Raw genomic sequence first — 16754 nt, forward strand, 5'->3', positions numbered from 1 at the left:
AAAGCTTTCTGACAAACAAAGCATATCTCCTGCAGGTTTTCAGTGCTTGAGAAAGGAATGCAGCGGAGACCTGGCAGAGGCCTGCTGTTGCTATTAGGGAGACACTTAAATATGAAAGAGATCTGGAAGTGTATGAGCTGAACACGCATGCTGAGTTTGATTACATTTTTCTATACCTAAATGTCCCTCATGTATGCATTGCAACATCTCTGCTGTTACCCCTGAAGGAATTACTACAATATTAACTTTAAACAGAAGTCCTTCAATTACTGATGAGTCTTGAATAAATTGATTATATGGCTTCAGGTTTTCTATTATATCCTTTTTCATCAGCTATAATAACCCTTTGTAAAGCCTCATCCTGGCTAGGTGCTTGTACAATGTCTTCCCATACTCTTTCTGATATAGGAAACCATTTAAGTACATCTGCGTGTACCACCTCTTCTCCGATTACATTGCAAGCTCTAGAAAGATCAGCAACCATTAACAATTTGCTCGGCTGATATTTTAATTTAAATCATACATACAATTGAAAAAGTAATCTCTGTAGTCAAGGTGGGATGTTCGTCATTTTCTTTTTTGAAATATTAACTGGCTGTTGATGATCTGTTTCTGCCAGTACCATATATAAATGAATTTTTTTGCATGCAAAAACCTGTGCCAAAGCCTCTTTTTCTGTGTGAACATCCTGACATTCCATTTTGACATAGCTCTAATGTTCCTCAGCACCCCCGCCCCCCTATGGCGATGCGTCCCACAGTTTGGGGACCTCTGCTGTAGATTGATGTTCTATTTCCAATGTTTCTGAGTAATCTGAAATCTACCAATTAGATTTCGTGCTAACCATGCTTCTTAACCTAAAATAGAAATACCTGGTGCCTTAATGACTACAAATCTTAAATAATTATCTTTAGCAATGACCTGTAACTCTCAAATCTCCAGAACAGGATTTTTTTCATCAGTATGAGATTGTAAATTAATATGTATTTGTTCTCTTATTTCAGGTTTTATTTTTAGACGTTTTATGTTGTTTTGAAATTACATTAGCTTGCGCACCTGTATGAGTTGCACTATTTATTAATGGGACATCTATTTCATATATAACTGTTAATCCTCCTTGTAATTCAGAGTGACTCTGTTTCAAAACACCCAGAAACAAATTTTCTTCCTTTGTAATGCCAGCTCCGTATTTCTTATTTGGCATTGTCTGAGCCTTTTTTGAATTTTGAACTAGATGTATGTTGCAGTTTTTCCCAACATCTCTGTTTACAGACTTTTCCAAAATGATTCTGTTTCTTGCAGATATGGAAGGTTTGAGTAAGTGCTGGACATTATCTAGGGTGGTGCCTCCTCCCATATCTAGAACATCCTTTCACATGTGCATATGTTCTTACTTGAAGACTTTCACTGTTTTCCTCCATAGACATGGTGGGTTTTTTTGGTATTTTTCCTTATTAAGGCTATATTTATATCAGTTTTTCTTTCTAAAATGTGGGGTTGTTGACTAAGTTCAGCAGTTTAGCAAATTTTCACAGCTGAAGTCAGACTTCCCAACCAGCCACAAACAGTGCTTTTGATTCCTCACACTGGCTATCAAGAAGGCAAAATAAAAATACATACAGCCCCCTTTACTGCATTTCAGTCTCTGGCTCCCAATTGGCCACTAGGTCCAGTAAAGAGATCAGTTATTTAAAACTCTATATGCTCTTTACCAAAAAGGTTTCTCCTGACCCCAAAGGGTCAACCACAGTACCAGATCAATGTAAGTTTAGATCTTACCCAAAATACCACGCTGCCAGCCAATCCTTTAGTAACTAAAACTAAAGGTTTATTATACAAAGAAAGGAACAAACAGTAAGCGAAATGTTAAAGGATTAAAGCAATCAGATACATACAAATGATTTGAAAGTCCATATATATCAGGTTTCTAGTAGAATTGTGGAGTTTGCAGGTTTGTATAGTCCCTCTGGTATACATCCAGTACCTGGATGGGTCTCAGTCCTTTGTTTCACAGCTTCAGTTCAGTTCAGTTGTAGATGAGCTGAGCCAGAAGTAGGCTGGAGACTAAAGACAAAGATGACTGAAGACAAAATGGATGTCAGACAGCTGCCTTTTATGTCCTTTGGTCTTTGCCATGCTGCTTGTGGAATTTTACAGGAATAAGATGGAGTCCAGAGTCATATGAGTAAGTCCTGGCGACTCAGCAGGTATATCCCTGGCTTCTCGTCCTGGGTCCCCTGTACCTGTGAATTTCTTAATGGGCCATTAAGCAGGCTAGTGCTGCACCTATCCTATCTGGGGTGTTGCCCAGACACAGCACAATTTGAAATACAGAGATATCAACCATATCCATAACTTCCATTACACATATAACACATAAACGTGAACATTATCATCTTATTTAGCACATTATAGCCTTTCTAACAGTACCTGACATGGCATATCTCACATGAATTACTATGATTTTGACATATTGATGTTAAACAACATAATAAATGCCCCCCAACCCCCCACCCAATCTAGCCAGCGTGACACACCCAATGAAATTAATAGCCAGCAGGGTTAAAACAAACAAAAGGAAGTACTTCTTCACACAACGAGCAGTGACCCTCTGTGCAATTCATTGCCAGAGGATGTCGTGAAAGCCAAAACTATGTAACTGGATTAAAAAAAGAATCAGAAGTTCATGGAGGATAGGTCCATCAGTGGTTATGAGCCAGGATAGTCAGGGATGCAACCCTATGCTCTGAATTTCCCTAGCCTGTTTTTGCTAGAAGCTGGGAATGGGAGATGGGATGGATCACTTGATGACTGCCTGTTCTGTTCATTCCCTCTGAAGCAGCTGGCATTGGCCACTGTCGGAAGACAGGCTACTGGGCTAACATGGCCATTCTAATGTTCTTATCACTTTATATAATCCTTGGTGTAAACTCGTAGGCCTGGCCCCCAGAAACGCTATCCCTTCCCTTTCAGAGTGGTCTCTGGTGACAAACCCGTGCCACTCCACAGTTTCATTCTGCTCTGGGGACCAATAAATCCATGGGGCTTTGAGGGTTGCTGTGAGACTTGAGACAGTGGTGAGCTTCACAGTCATGTAGATCTCTCTGCCTTGCTCCCCAATAACCGAGAAATAAAACTGTTACTTTATCTTGTTGTTGTCCTCCTGCATGGCCAGGGCTGTGTGCAGCTCAAACTCCTCCTTCCACCGGTTCCATCACTGGGCTAGGTTCGTGTCTGCAAAATCCAGGGCTCCAGGGTGCTTTAGATCAAGTTCCCTGGCTCATGTTGCTTGTTGTTGCACTGCAAAGATCTCACTGTTGAGACGCTGCCACCATGTTTCATTAGCAAAGAGCGAAGCTGAGTGCAGGTTGCCTGGCATGTACCAGATATGGTGATAGAGCTTCCATGCCAGAGAGAGATTCTTGATGGTGTGTTCTCTTTAATACACTGCTGGCTCTGGCTGTTACCAGCTCAGATAAGAAATGCTACACATCGTGCCACCTAGTGGTGAATGGTATTATACAGTTCAGCGTTCCATTACATCTTCCTGCCTTCCTACCATCTACAAAATTGTTCAAAATGCACACTTTCATGCTATCTTTGAATTTCAGTATGTACCAGTTTATTAAGTGCCTCTAAATCTTATTGGTTTTCTAATTACATGACCAGAACGCGTAACAACTTTGTCAGTTCTGACTGACCATTAGTTGCAATGACTGGCTGTGGTCAGTTTGGAATTTTTGAGTCGTCTTCTTCTTCTGCATCCATCATCTGTAGCGTTTGCTCCGTTGATGGTTCTTTCTTTGTAACAAACTGTAGATGTCAACAGTGTCCATTGAATTGTCCGCTGTTGGTTTCAATCACATGTAATCTGGGTGATGAATTATTTTTCTTTGTGACAGCTGGTGTTCTCCATCCAGTTTGACACAAACACAGTCACCAGGCTGTAGAGCCGGCAGGTCTCTAACTGAGTGATGTCTGTTGTAAAAATGTTCATAAGCTCTTTTTGCCTTTTTATCCCAATTGGCTACTCTCTTCATGTCTGGCCACTTTGGAGATAGGTTCATGTCCAAAAGCGAAACAGTAGTTCTGAGTTGTCTTCCCATCAGGAGTTGTGCTGGACTATATCCAGTAGCTGTTATCAGTGTTGATCTGTAGCTCAGAAGAGCAAAGAATGGATTTTCCTGTCTGTGAGATTTTCTTGGCCGTCTGTACAGCTGTCAGCCTCGCCATTCGCTTGTGGGAAATGTGGGCTACTAGTAATATGTTCAAACTCGTATTTCATTTGGAATGACTTAAATTCCACTGCAGTGAATTGTGGCCCATTGTCCATCACCAGTTGTTCCGGAATACCGAAATGAGCAGAAGGGCACTTCAGTTTCTCTATAACACTGCGACATGTTATGTCTTTATTATATGTTATTATTTCTATACACCTGGAAAAATAGACCAATATGTTCAGGTAATGATGTCCTCTGAATTCACTTACCGGTGCAGCTAGTTTCATCCAATGTCTGTCTGATACAGGTGCTGTTGTTAAAGGTTCTTTGTGTTATGTTGCTTTGTTAGTTCTGCAATGTTCACATGCAGATACTTTATTCATAATGTCCTTGGTGATGCCTGGCCACCACACTGGCTGGGTGGCCTGTCCTTGCTGTCCTTCATGGATGAACTTTAGGATTTCTCCTTTCATTTGAAATTATAAGTCACTTGCCTTTAATCATGAGTCCATTTGACTTGCTTAATTGTCCATGTGTCGCAATTGTCACTTCCATAAAAGCCCTTTAGATACCTGAGCCAGAGGGATCTAATGTAACTCAGAACTTCTTGAAGTTGCGTGTCTGTCAAGGCTGCTTGTTGTATCTGGTGTAGACTCTTTTCTGATTCTGGTCTGTATGCATCTACAGCATCCCCATACACCTTTATGTCATCTTCGAGCTCATGGGAAGTTGAGTGCAAGGCTGGGCTCTGTGACCGGGTCTGCTACTACCCATATTTTTCCCAGGAACATATTTAGCAATTGGGTTAAATCACACTAACCTTAACAATAGTCATGGGTATCTTAGCAGAACTTGAGTCAGGTCTTTCCCATTGATGAAGGTTATAAACAGTTTGTGGTCTGTTATCAGTGTAAAGGAATCCAGTCCACACAGCTCTAAAATGGAATGTATGCCCGTTCTCTTGCCAGGTACTTCTTCTCAATCTGCATATATCGTATTTCTGTTTTTGTGCATGTACAGGAGCAAAATGCAATTAACTTACACTCAGATTCATGTTGTTGCAACAATACACCACATCATGGGCCTCAGCTTCTTGCATCCGCACCAACCAGTGTGTGTTTGTTCACATCTTAGTACTTGAGAACCAGAGCTGCTGGGATGATTTCTTTTTGCCTTTTTGCAGACAAATTCTTCATTTGGTCCCCATAACTATGATGCTTTGGACTTCAATAGTTCATTCAGTGGTTTTGTCACTGTAGAAAGTTTTTGGAGATATTGACTAATGTAATTTACCATCCCCAGTACTTGTCTCGGTTCTGGTCTATTCGTTGGTGCATGCAATTCAGATTGCTTTAACTTTTTCAGGGCTAGGGCTAATTCCATATGTGTTTTGCTGTCTGTACTAAAAGTTCGATTTAGTATAGATGGAAAACACCATTTTTCTTGTTGAGTCCAAACTGATTGATTAAGCCTAGAACTTTGTTGAGGGCTTTGTGTGTTCTGTCCCATGGAAGCAGCAGTAACTAGATGTGTCTCTCTCCTGTTCTCCAAAGTGGGCAAAGGCTGGCATACAGCCCAGACATAAGAAAGGTCAGACTGGGTCAGACCAATGATCCATCTAGCCCAGTATCCTGTCTTCTGACAGTGGCCAATACCAGGTGCTTCAGAGGGAATGAACGGAAGAGGGCTATTTTAAGAAATCCATCCATGTTATCCAGTCCCAGCTTCTGGGAGTGGGAGGTGTAGGGACACTAGAGCATGGGGTTGTGGCCCTGACCATCTTGGCTAATAGCCATCGATGGCTATCCCCCATGAACTGATCTAATTCTTTGTTAAATCCAGTGTCCTGGATCCACAGGATCTGTGCTACATCCCAGCTTTTAAACAGTCTGTTGGAGGAATCCCTTTAGCATGCCAGACCTATGAGGAGTCTCACCCTTCCTTCAGAGTAGGCCACGCAGCCTTGCTGCCTCCTAGACTTTGCTATAGTGATCCAGCACCCCTGCTTCATGCCATGAGCTTTACTCAGTGAGTTCAGCTGAGACAGACCCCTGGATGAGTCTTGTACACTCTCCAGAGATCAATGCACCCCAACCAGTATTTTCCGGGACACTCAAGCATGGTTTTAAAACCAGAGTAGGATTTATTAGTCAACTGTAACACAGCATTGGAAGTTCTTAGGTTAGCACAGAGAAATAAAGGTTAAAGCATAGTCCATTCTGGTCAAACCAGAGCAATTCAGCAGCCATGCTGTAATTAACTCCATTTTCAGATTCTGTCTCTTTCTGACTTCCTTAGTCTGTCCAAAAGAGAGCAACCTACTTCTTCCAGAGCCCACATTTTCCCTGCTGGACACCTGGTCCTTTGCTCTCCAGGCAGGGTCATACTGAGTTCACAACCTCTTTGGCCAGAGCGTCCCACTTTTGTGTTGATTCATGAGTCATTGGAGATTGCATTGTCTCTCTGGATCCCTTGTTGATCTGTGTTGGTTTCAGCCAGTTCCTTAATGACTCTGTTAATTCCACTCAGACCGGGAGGGCAGCAGATGACATATACATCCCCATGCCTTTGAGTCTGCCCTGAGAGCAAAAGTAATCCTTTTCCCCACACTGGGTAGCAATGCAAAGTAATGGGGGAAAACTAAGGCACACGTAGGATTCATAAAAATATTACAAAAAATTCCCATTTCAGCACACCCAGTCATACTTTTGGCTTTGTAGCCAAGGATAAAAGCTATTAAGTATGTTTAGGAAATAGAGGTGAAACAGTACATTAATTAATGTTGTAATACAGGGCCTACGTGTCCAAACTAACAAGCTAATTTAGCTGCCAGAGAGGGATGTAGGGGATGTGATGTAAACAGGTTGTCACATTTGTGAGCCACCCTATCACTCCCATTTGATGTCTTTGATTAAGGGAAATCAAAAGGACTTAATCCCTGGTTTGAAAGCTCTGCCAAAGGAAACTAAGAATATTGTAAAACCAATTCAGTGGTTAAAACTCAGTGTAGATGTTCCTTTTGAAAAACATCAGGAAACTGATTAAACCTTCCAAATAGATTTTGTAGGACCAGGATCTCTTACACAAAAGGTGGGTGACAGTGAATCTCTTTTTCAAAGTGGGTAAAAGCTTTTCCTTGAAAGATTAGCCCAATTTCTGCCACTTCTAAGGGTATGGTAGAAAGAGGTTTTCTCTGAGGACTCTCACCAAAAATAACATCAAAGAAAAAGCCACCCCACTTTGTTGATTATAATGTAACTTAACAAAAGTTCCATTTCCCTTATCACCCACAGTTTTCAGAGATAGTTGAAAGAACAAATCAAATCATCCAATTGAAAGCTGATAAATGCACATGGCAGTTCGGGATGTTGGAATTCCTGTAATTTTAATGGCTTTTTGAGGTGATGAATACAAGAAAAATTGAATTCTGGTTAACCAGTGACTTCCAAATTAATAAAATTAAAATGGATACATACCTGAAATCCTTGCACAACTGGATGCATTGGTATGTAGCTGCTAAAATCCAAGCCAAAGGCAAAAGCCTACTTTGATAAAAACCAATGACAGAACACTTGGGAAGTCAGATATCTGATTATGCTTTTGTCATATCAATGCCAAAACATGGACTATGTAACCGAAGGAGGGAGCTTTTCCACGTCATTGATAAACTCAGTTCCTGACTGTAAAAATTCAAAATAACAGGTGGCAAAAGAAAAGTGGATAAAATCTACCATGCTAATTAATTGTACCAGGAAAAAAACTTATCTTTGCAGGTACCCAACAACAATCTGACATACTCAGAGGTGACTGAAGTCGGAAGTGGCTCACAGCTAAAAGGGCCTGGTGGCATTATTCCTCTTCTGCAGGAGCCTTGGTGTCCTGACAGTTGTTTTGATGTGAGCCCTGGCAAGTCAACTAAATGCAAACTCTCAACCTCCAGTATTTGAGCCACATGTGGAGAAAACAGAAAATGGACTTTCATGTCGAGACATTGAACTCTGACAGTGTAGCAAAATATAGGACCGTGTTAAGGTTATGGCTTGGACCAACAGGACTGCATTAGCCACATATAAGGTGTCAATTCATATATTGGAAAACTATGTACTTGAATGATGGTCAAATAATTTCCCCACTTCAATAGTGCAATCAAGGGAGCCAATCCCCAGCAAGCCCTATCAAAGTGTAAAGGGCATAACAGGCAAAAGTGTGGCCCTTAGCTATGAGCTAGTGGATGTAACCATGTCACCTTAGATAAACTGGGAAAAGATCTTTCCCCTAATCAATAACTGCAGAGGGGGAAGGCGGCTACGCCTATACTAGGCATATTAATCAATCAGGTTCAATTTAGGCACATTCCTGCTGTGTTAAATTTGTCAAGTTAGCAAATTAGGTGAATTTAATTATTGTGACTACACCAAGACAGTGTATTTTTTTTTTCAGTACTGTTTGTGGATAAAGTTATTGCTTATCCACAACGAGTAAAGAACAGCGTGAAGCATCTGATCTGCATAGAATAGCCTATACTTTAGGTTATAATAGCCATCACCCTGTAATTTTTAGAATTGGAAGTGCCGCACATTTAATCAAAGAAGAGCAAATCTGAAACTAGTATTGTCCGAAATGCATTCCAAGACATGAGGGAGAGACAGCCAAACGCTCAACTCAGTGTAAAAAGATATCAAGGCAATCAGAAACAGAGGGTGTGGGGGTCACAGATCCTACCCATGATTCACATTATTTGAGAAAATTATGGTATATCAGAATCCTTTTATGTCTTATTCATGGTGGTTTTACCCACGCTTGAACCAAATAAGGGGATGTTCAATCAATTGACAGCTATCTACTCCATAGGTCCCCTGGAAGACAACATCTACTGAGAGCAACTGAAAGTACCTGGGCTAGTGGTTTATTATAAAAAACCCCAAACTTAAAAAGTCCCACGGATCACCTGTTGCTCTCAAAGGGCGCATCAGTCTACTTGCAGGTGTGATGTTTGAAGTAACACCACGATGGGGCCAAGGAGGAGACCAACAAAGAGACCAGTTAAATCCTAGTTCAACGTCACTGGCTTTTCCGATGCAGCTAACGAAGTGGAAATTGCTAGGGAGAAAGTGACCTATAATGGAAACAGGCACCAATCATAGATGGTTAGGATTGGAAGGGACCTCAAGAGGTCATCTCGTCCAACCCCTGCTCAAAGCAGGACCAACCCCGACTAAATCATCCCAGCCAGGGCTTTGTCAAGCCTCACCTTAAAACTCTCTAAAGATGGAGATTCCACCACCTCCCTAGGTAACCCATTCCAGTTCTTCACCACCTTCCTAGTGAAAAAGATTTTCCTAATATCCATCCTAGACCTCCCCCACTGCAACTTGAAACCATTGCTCCTTGTTCTGTCATCTGCCACCACTGAGAACAGCCTAGTGCCATCCTCCCTGGAATCCCCCTTTCAGGTAGTTAAAGGCTGCTATCAAATGCGTCTCGTCTTCTCCCCCCCCCCCCCCCCGCTTCTTCTCTTCTGCAGACTAAACAAGCCTAGTTCCCTCAGCCTCTCCTTATAAGTCATGTGCTTCAGCCCCCTAATCATTTTTGTTGCTCTCTGCTGGACTCTCTCCAATTTGTCCACATCCTTCCTGTAGAGGGGGGCCCAAAACTGGACACAATACTCCAAATGTGGCCTCACCAGTGCCGAATAGAGGGGACTAATCACTTCTCTCGCTCCGCTGGCAACGCTCCTACTAATGCAGCCCAATATGCTATTAGCCTTCTTGGCAAGCAGGGCACACTGCTGACTCATATCCAGCTTCTTGCCCACTGTAACCCCCAGGTTTTAATGTTTAATTATTAACCAAAAGGGATTTTATTATGGTCAAATTAGGTATGTGGCCACAACTCAAAACTTCTGTGTTAAGTCAGAAGTACTGGGCATGTGGAAGTCTCTCCTGCCATGGATCCCGAGCACCTGAGAACTGAGCCTCCTTCAGGGGAATGATCCAGTGCCTACAGTCCCTCCCCGGGCCGGTGGACTTGTCCTGTCCTGGCATTGGGAACTGTGCTGTATAGGCCCACACCAGGCGGTGGTGCGTATCCCAGCCAAGTGGGAATCCAGACTGTCCTGCTATCAACCTGCCCTGAGCACAGCAATCCCAGCTCCCTCAGTCTCACTGAGCAGCGAGGGTCATTGCTTGGTGCCAGCAGTCACCCTCCCCAGCAAATGTGATGGTTATGGGGTCCACAGTGCCCCTCAGGTTCCTCACAGGGATACCCAGCCACCCCACCCCATAGACTGAGATACCTGGCTGGCCCCACCCTCCTGTGGGCTCAAATACTTGGTTCCCCCATGCCTCAATGGGCTCAGATTCCCAACTGAGTCCCCTTCCTGTGAACGCAGATCCCCAGCTGGGAAAGAGGGAGGGAAAAGCAAACCAGAGAGGGAATTTGGGAGGGGGGGGAGGGGGGAAGGGGTGTGTGTGTGTGTGTGTGTGTGTGTGAGAGAGAGAGAGAGAGAGAGAGAGAGAGAGATCGATCAACTCTCCTGGGGCTGTCTCAGCCAGAGCTGCACACATTCCTTGCATGGCAAAGCCCCATACAACCCATCCCTGTGTCATTGCTTCCTGGGTCCCGTGGCCTCCCAACCAGGATGCAAGCAAGCAACACAAAATGGTGCTTGCGAGGCCAGGCCAGCACCTCCATCAGCTGTGCAGGAGTCACTCAGGACAAATTCAAAGCAGTGACCAGCCCCAGGTTGCTGCCCAGAGCCATCGTGCAGGGATCTCACCCCAGTGACGGGCAGAACCAGCTACAGACTCGGGCCACACCCCAGGGGTGGGATCGGGTGAGACAAAGAGCAGTCTGGGCCCAGGAGGGCCATTGCGCTGGCAGGCCCGCTGAGACAGAGAGAGCCTCCCAACTCCACGCTGTCTCAGTAAAGAGTAGGCAGGAAAAGCTGCCCCCCCACCTTTGGAATGTGGCATGTAACACCTGGCTGGGGATCCGGCCCTAAGTGCAGTATGTGACCAAGTGGGGGCACTACCCTCGCGAGGTTGCCAACACTCACGATTTTGTCATGCGTCTCATGATAATTATTGTTTTCCTTAGAGCTCCAGCTCCTGGAGTCCCATGAAGATGTGAGAACGTCAGCCTTCGGTCTTAAAGAAAAAGTAAGTTTCTAGCCCTCGGGGCTGTGGTGGTAGCTTCAAAACGTGACCCCCCCCCCCCCCCCCAATGCACCCTAAAGGCTCAGAAGGCAAATAAAAAGAGCGCCCCATCTATTATTTGTACATCCTCTCATGATCTTTAAAGCCAATCTCAGGATTTTTGGTGACGCTGGCTCGTGATTTTTGCACATTTGGGGTGGGCCATACTGGGGTGGAGGAGGCTGACGGAGGGTCTCTCGCTTTGGCAGCACTTGTCTAGCTTGCTCTGTGGCCAATAAAGTCTCTCGGCTGAGTGGAATGGCCACAAGGTGGCAGTGTGACAGTGTCACCTGCACATGGGGTTTCCATGCGCTGCTTGCATCTGCCTCAGGGTGGACTAATGTACCCTCGAAATGCTACAGTGGCACAGCTGCAGCTCTTCAGTGTAGACACCACCTCTGGCGATGGGAGGGGGTCTCCCTTCGGCACAGGTAATGCGCCTCCTGGAGAGAGGGAAGCTAGATTGCCAGAAGAACTCTTCTGGTGACCTAGCGCTGTCTACACTAGGGGTTAGGTTCGCTTAACTACAGCGCTCAGGGGTGTGGATTTTTCACACCCCTAGTGATGTAGTTAAGCCAACTCCATTTTCTAGTGTAGACCAGGTCACTGTGTCTACACTCTGAGGTGGAAGTGTAATACCCACACTAGCTTTGATCCTGCTGGCACGCTAAAAATAGAAGTGTCACTGCTGTGTCACAAGTGCTGGGAGGGGCTAGTCACCCCGAACATGATCCCGTCTGAGATGCTAGACACGTGCTCAGGGCACTTAGACCCTCCCACCACCTGTGCTGCTGCAGCTGGAAATTACACCTTTCACCGCAGTGTAGACGTACCTCTTGCTGTGCAAACTACCCAGGAATAGCTCCATTCAGTCCAGCTGCCCCACTGGGACACTGACGGGAAAGGGGCCTTATTAACCCCAAAGGACGGTGTCCAGTTTCCCTGGAATAGATGTTACACTGATGGGTCTGTAACGGCAGCTCTTCACGCCTGGGCCAATTGTCTTAATCTCTGCCCTGTATACATGGCCTGCCTCGCTATTTCAGCCCTGGGCGCCCTATCCAGCTCTGCCAATGCCCCTAGCCCTCCTGCTGCCCTTTAATTCTGCTGATGCCCCATACTTCTACCCTTTTGCAACATCTGCTACTTCAGTTCTGGGTCTTTTGTCGGAAGTGACCACATGCCAACAGGGGCAAACAATCTGCAGCATGGGGCCTGGGTCACTTACTGGTGGGTTCTCTGTGCCTTGAAGTCTTTAAACCTTTATTTGAGGACTTCATAACTCAGTCATAGGTGTGGAGGCTATTTCAGAAGTGGGTGGGTGAGGTTTCGTGACCTGTGTTGTGCAGGAGGTCAGACTAGATGATCATAATGGTCGCTTCGGACCTTAAAGTCTGTGAAGTGGTATTCATGTGCTGTGCACGGACACAGAACAGAAGGGTGCCATCAAACCGATTTTCAGCTGTAACTGGAGAAGCACAGGGCAGTTCTCCCAAGAGGCACGCCCAAGGGAGTTCTGCTGCAAACCCGTGCCTCTGCAGAGCTCCACCGCAAGACTGTGTGCCTTGGCACCTGGCCACAGAACCCATTTCAAAGCAGTTGCTGTTGTGTGTGTATGAGTGTGAGCACGTCTGGGTGCATGCTTGCTCCATGATTCCTGCCTTTAGAACGGAGGAGGAGGGGCAGGGCCCCTGTACTCTGCAGCCAATGTGACTTCAGCAGCTGGGACCCCTGCTTATACTTGATTGTATATATGTCTATTCTATACTCATGGGCCACTGGACTTTGTGGTGCTTTCGTGCAGCAGATTGGGGCAAATCCAGGGCTGCACATTGTGGTAGAATTAAATGTGCAGCTGACTCATGCTGTCAGTGAGCCCTCCCTGTTCTGATAATCTGATATTCGTCAATTATTTCGATGCTGCTCCTACATTTTCAGCGTGCTGCAGATTTGTGCATTGAGGTGCAGCATGGTCTGAGGGGTGGCCCGGGGGAGGCGGTTTTGGGGTTGTGGGAGAAGTGTGTTCTGCTATACTGTTCAGCAGCGAGCTACTAGTTAACGATGTTGACATCACCATCACTAGGTTTCAGAATGAACACACAGTAAAGTGAACAGGGCAGAGCTTGCTGAGCTGTTTTCGCAGGCTGTCGGCCGACCCGGGTAGGCGCCACTGTGGCAGTTCCACTCAGTTCACACTTGGAAGGGCCGGTGTGTGATTCGGAAACCTACATTCTTGGTCCCTCACTCATCAACGTGTTGGGCAAGTCAGGTGTTTTCCCAAGGATTAGGGAACAGCGTCATGTCTTGTCTGAGTCACCAACCCTGCCAGCTCCCAAAGGCAAAAGCACCTGGAGTAACCGTGGCCATCTCTGGAGCAGGAGACGGAGAGGCGGGGCCCAGCCAAACCCTGGACCCTTAGATGGTAGCTCAAGGGAGCCAGTTGCCTTGGATGGGGTGCATGGGGGAGGGGTGTTGGGGGAGCAGAAGCATTTCTACCACTGTGGGCTGGGGAAGGTACCCCTGCCTATTCCCCACCCCCTAGCACTGTCCTGGGCCCTGTGTGGGTATGTCCACTCAGGCTGGGGGGGCGAGCGGCCCTTGTCCTGGGTCATTGTTTAGAGGGGGGTGCTTTGGGCTGAGGGGAGATGTAGATGGGGCACCATGAGCAGCTTCTGGGGCAGCTGGATTCAGGCCTGACGTGCCCAGAGCAGTGCTTGGGCTGAGGGCATGTGGGGGGCACAAGATCCTGGAGGATGCCAGGGTGGGGCACAGGGTTCAGAGGGGTGGCAGCTATAGGTCAGAGGTAGGAATGCGTGAGATGGGGGCTGTGTAGGCAGAGGGCCAGGGGTCTGAGGAGGCATCCAGACATTTGGGGGGCAGGGAGAGATGTGGGGGGCAGGAGGGCGCCTTGGCGTATAAGGCACACAGGGAACGGGGGCGGGGGGGAGAGCGGAGCGGAGCCCAGAGAAGGTGCGGACCCCAGCCTGGGCGTGCAGGGAAGTGTCGGGCTGGGGGCAGCGCAGGCGAGGAGGGGGCGCACAGCAGGAACCCGGGCCGGGCCGGGGGGCGCCGCGCAGGTCGGTGCAGCAGGCGCCGCGGCTCCGGCAGGTGGCACTGGCCGCCTCCCCTTGGCCGCCTCCCCCGCCCGCCCCGGCCGGCGCTGGGCTCCGGGCTCCGCCGCCGCCTCGGCGCTCTCAGTCGGCCCGTCCCGATGCTGCTGAGCGGAGCTGCGGCGGCCGGCTCGGAGCGCGCCGGGCCCGGGCACGGGCCCGGGCACGGGCCCGGGCCGGGGGGGGCCCCGCAGTGCGTGGGCAGCATGGCCCGCTGGCTCCGGGAGCACCTGGGCTTCCGCAGCGCCAAGCCCGCGCCGCCCAAGCCCGACTACCGCGCCGGCCTGCCCCCGCCGCCGGGGGGCGCCCCCGGCCCCGCCGCGCCGCCCTGCCCGGCCGCGGCCCAGCCGGACATCCTGGCCGCCTACCGGCTGCAGCGGGAGCGGGACTTCGAGGACCCCTACACGGGGGGCGGCCCGGGGGCCCCCGCGCCCGACTCCCGCTACGGCTCGCCCAAGCACCGGCTCATCAAGGTGGACGCGGCGGAGAAGGCGCCCGACGGGCCCGCGCCGGACCAGGTGAGAGCCGCGGTGCCCCCGTTCGCCCCGGGCCCGGCTCCCTCTGGGAGCGGGGCTCGGAGCCTCCCTCCGGCCGGGGAGGGGACTTGGCTGGCGGGCCCGGGACGGGGCGCCCGTGGAAGAGCGCGGCGCCCTGCCTGCCTGCCCGCCCGGGGGCTCACAGACCCTCTGGCCGGGACCCCCCCTCCCCCGGGCCGCTTGGTGGCGGACGGTCCCGCTGAAGTGCGCTCTGCAGGCGGCGGGGAGCCGCGAAGGGGAGGCCACATGTTGCTCTCCGCGTTTGTTTACTCCGCTCCTGCCGTGCTCAGCCACAGCCGGGCAGCAGCAAGGCACCGCCACTAACTTGGCTGCCTCCGAGCCTGCAGCAGCAGCAGCAGCAGCAGCAGGATTCTGAACGGTTGCTTTGCCAGACAAAGCAGCTCTGAGGCCAAGCAGCCTCACCAACCTGCCAGGCGCTCTCAGGATGCCGGCGCTGGAGCATGGCTCCGGCCGGGGATACAGGGCTCTGCTGGCCAGGGAAGCCTGGGTTAGGTTCCACAGATGGGTACCTAAGCCCCGAATGGAGCGGATCTTGCCCGGAGGGGCTTTGCCAGCCGGTGGGTCGTTGTTCGATGACATGCGGGCTTGGTGGCTGGAAGTGTGAGGCACAGGGGCCTGCTTGACTTCAGGAGAGAGCGGGAGGTGGGGCAGGGAAAGGATTGCAACAGCCTCAGGCTGACCAGCTTAACTCCAGAGTCACTGACCAGCCGCACCTCTTCATTTTCCTTTGAGGCCAGCACTGGTTTTGCATTGGCAATCTGGGACAGCGGCTCCCTGCTGCCAGAGCCCCCTGTGCATGGCTTTGTCTCTTTCAGCTGCTGAGCTGAGTGCTGGCGTCCTGGCCGAGAGGCTTCTCCTGCCAGAGTGGGGCTCCTTTTGGCAAGCTGAGAGCTGCCTTTCCCCAGAACAGACGCTTGCCTCCCATTGTTTGAGATCTCATTAAGAGCTGCACTTGTGCCAAAATAGCTCACAGCATTATGTGCACTAGCGAAGGCTGTGGTGAGTGTCACGCCTTCCATCCATTGTCCTGATGGCAATAACATGCCAGTCAAATGTCAACAGCAGCTCCCTTGTGTGATGCAGAGGAGCCTCCGCCACCTCCTTGCCTTAGACAGGTAGGTTCCCCAGAAAGGCAAGTGTGCTGGGTGAAATGTGAGTGCCTGGGGCATGTGGCTTTACGCTGTGGCAGACAAAGCCCTGATTTTGCCCGCGCTGATCCCCCTTTTCATCCCCACTGGATTCTCAGTTATTCCCAGCCACGCTCTGTCCCTGTCTGACTGCTTGTTTACACCTTCCAGCAGGCTCAGCGCAGCACAGTTAGCTCGGTTAACATTATCCCTGGTTAAGACTGGTGTGCGGCGAGCCAGGCGGCCTGTCACACTTTGGTTTCCCTTTAATCTGCATTTGGTAGCACAAGTACAAGAGCGTCCCTCTTTTCATCAGTGTCAGGCCGCATCTGACTGGTGCAGTGGTGCCGTGTTTGATCCTGACAGGGCAGGTGTGCTATTGCTTTGTCCACATTCCCTGCGTTGTTTTGGAATTTGTCCTGTGTTGTACTTCACTGCATTTGTGCCAATTCTGCCGGGACTGGAGTAGGCAGGACCTCGCCAGTATCAGTCACTCTTCACTCTGCCTCCTTCTACATATGCTCCCCAACAGTGCCACTGCCCC

At 48.7% G+C, this 16754-nt stretch overlaps 1 protein-coding gene across 4 annotated transcripts in view; it reads left to right on the forward strand.

Moving 5' to 3' along the window:
* The first annotated feature begins 14627 nt into the window (after positions 1–14627).
* SHF (Src homology 2 domain containing F) overlaps positions 14628–16754 on the forward strand; it is a 56966-nt gene continuing 54839 nt past the window's right edge. For 3 of the 4 annotated variants that reach the window (XM_067534739.1, XM_067534738.1, XM_067534740.1), the window contains exon 1: positions 14722–15044. In XM_067534739.1, coding sequence (XP_067390840.1) covers positions 14733–15044 — 312 coding nt within the window. In that variant the 5' untranslated portion in view covers positions 14722–14732. Of the gene's footprint in view, positions 15045–16754 lie in introns of all 4 variants that reach the window. The other variant, XM_067534736.1, reaches the window with a different exon arrangement.

Source organism: Emydura macquarii, unplaced genomic scaffold (genome assembly GCF_026122565.2).
Source record: "Emydura macquarii macquarii isolate MOO-44397 ecotype Brisbane River unplaced genomic scaffold, CSIRO-AGI_Emac_v2 contig_3451, whole genome shotgun sequence".
Lineage (NCBI taxonomy): Eukaryota > Metazoa > Chordata > Testudines > Chelidae > Emydura > Emydura macquarii.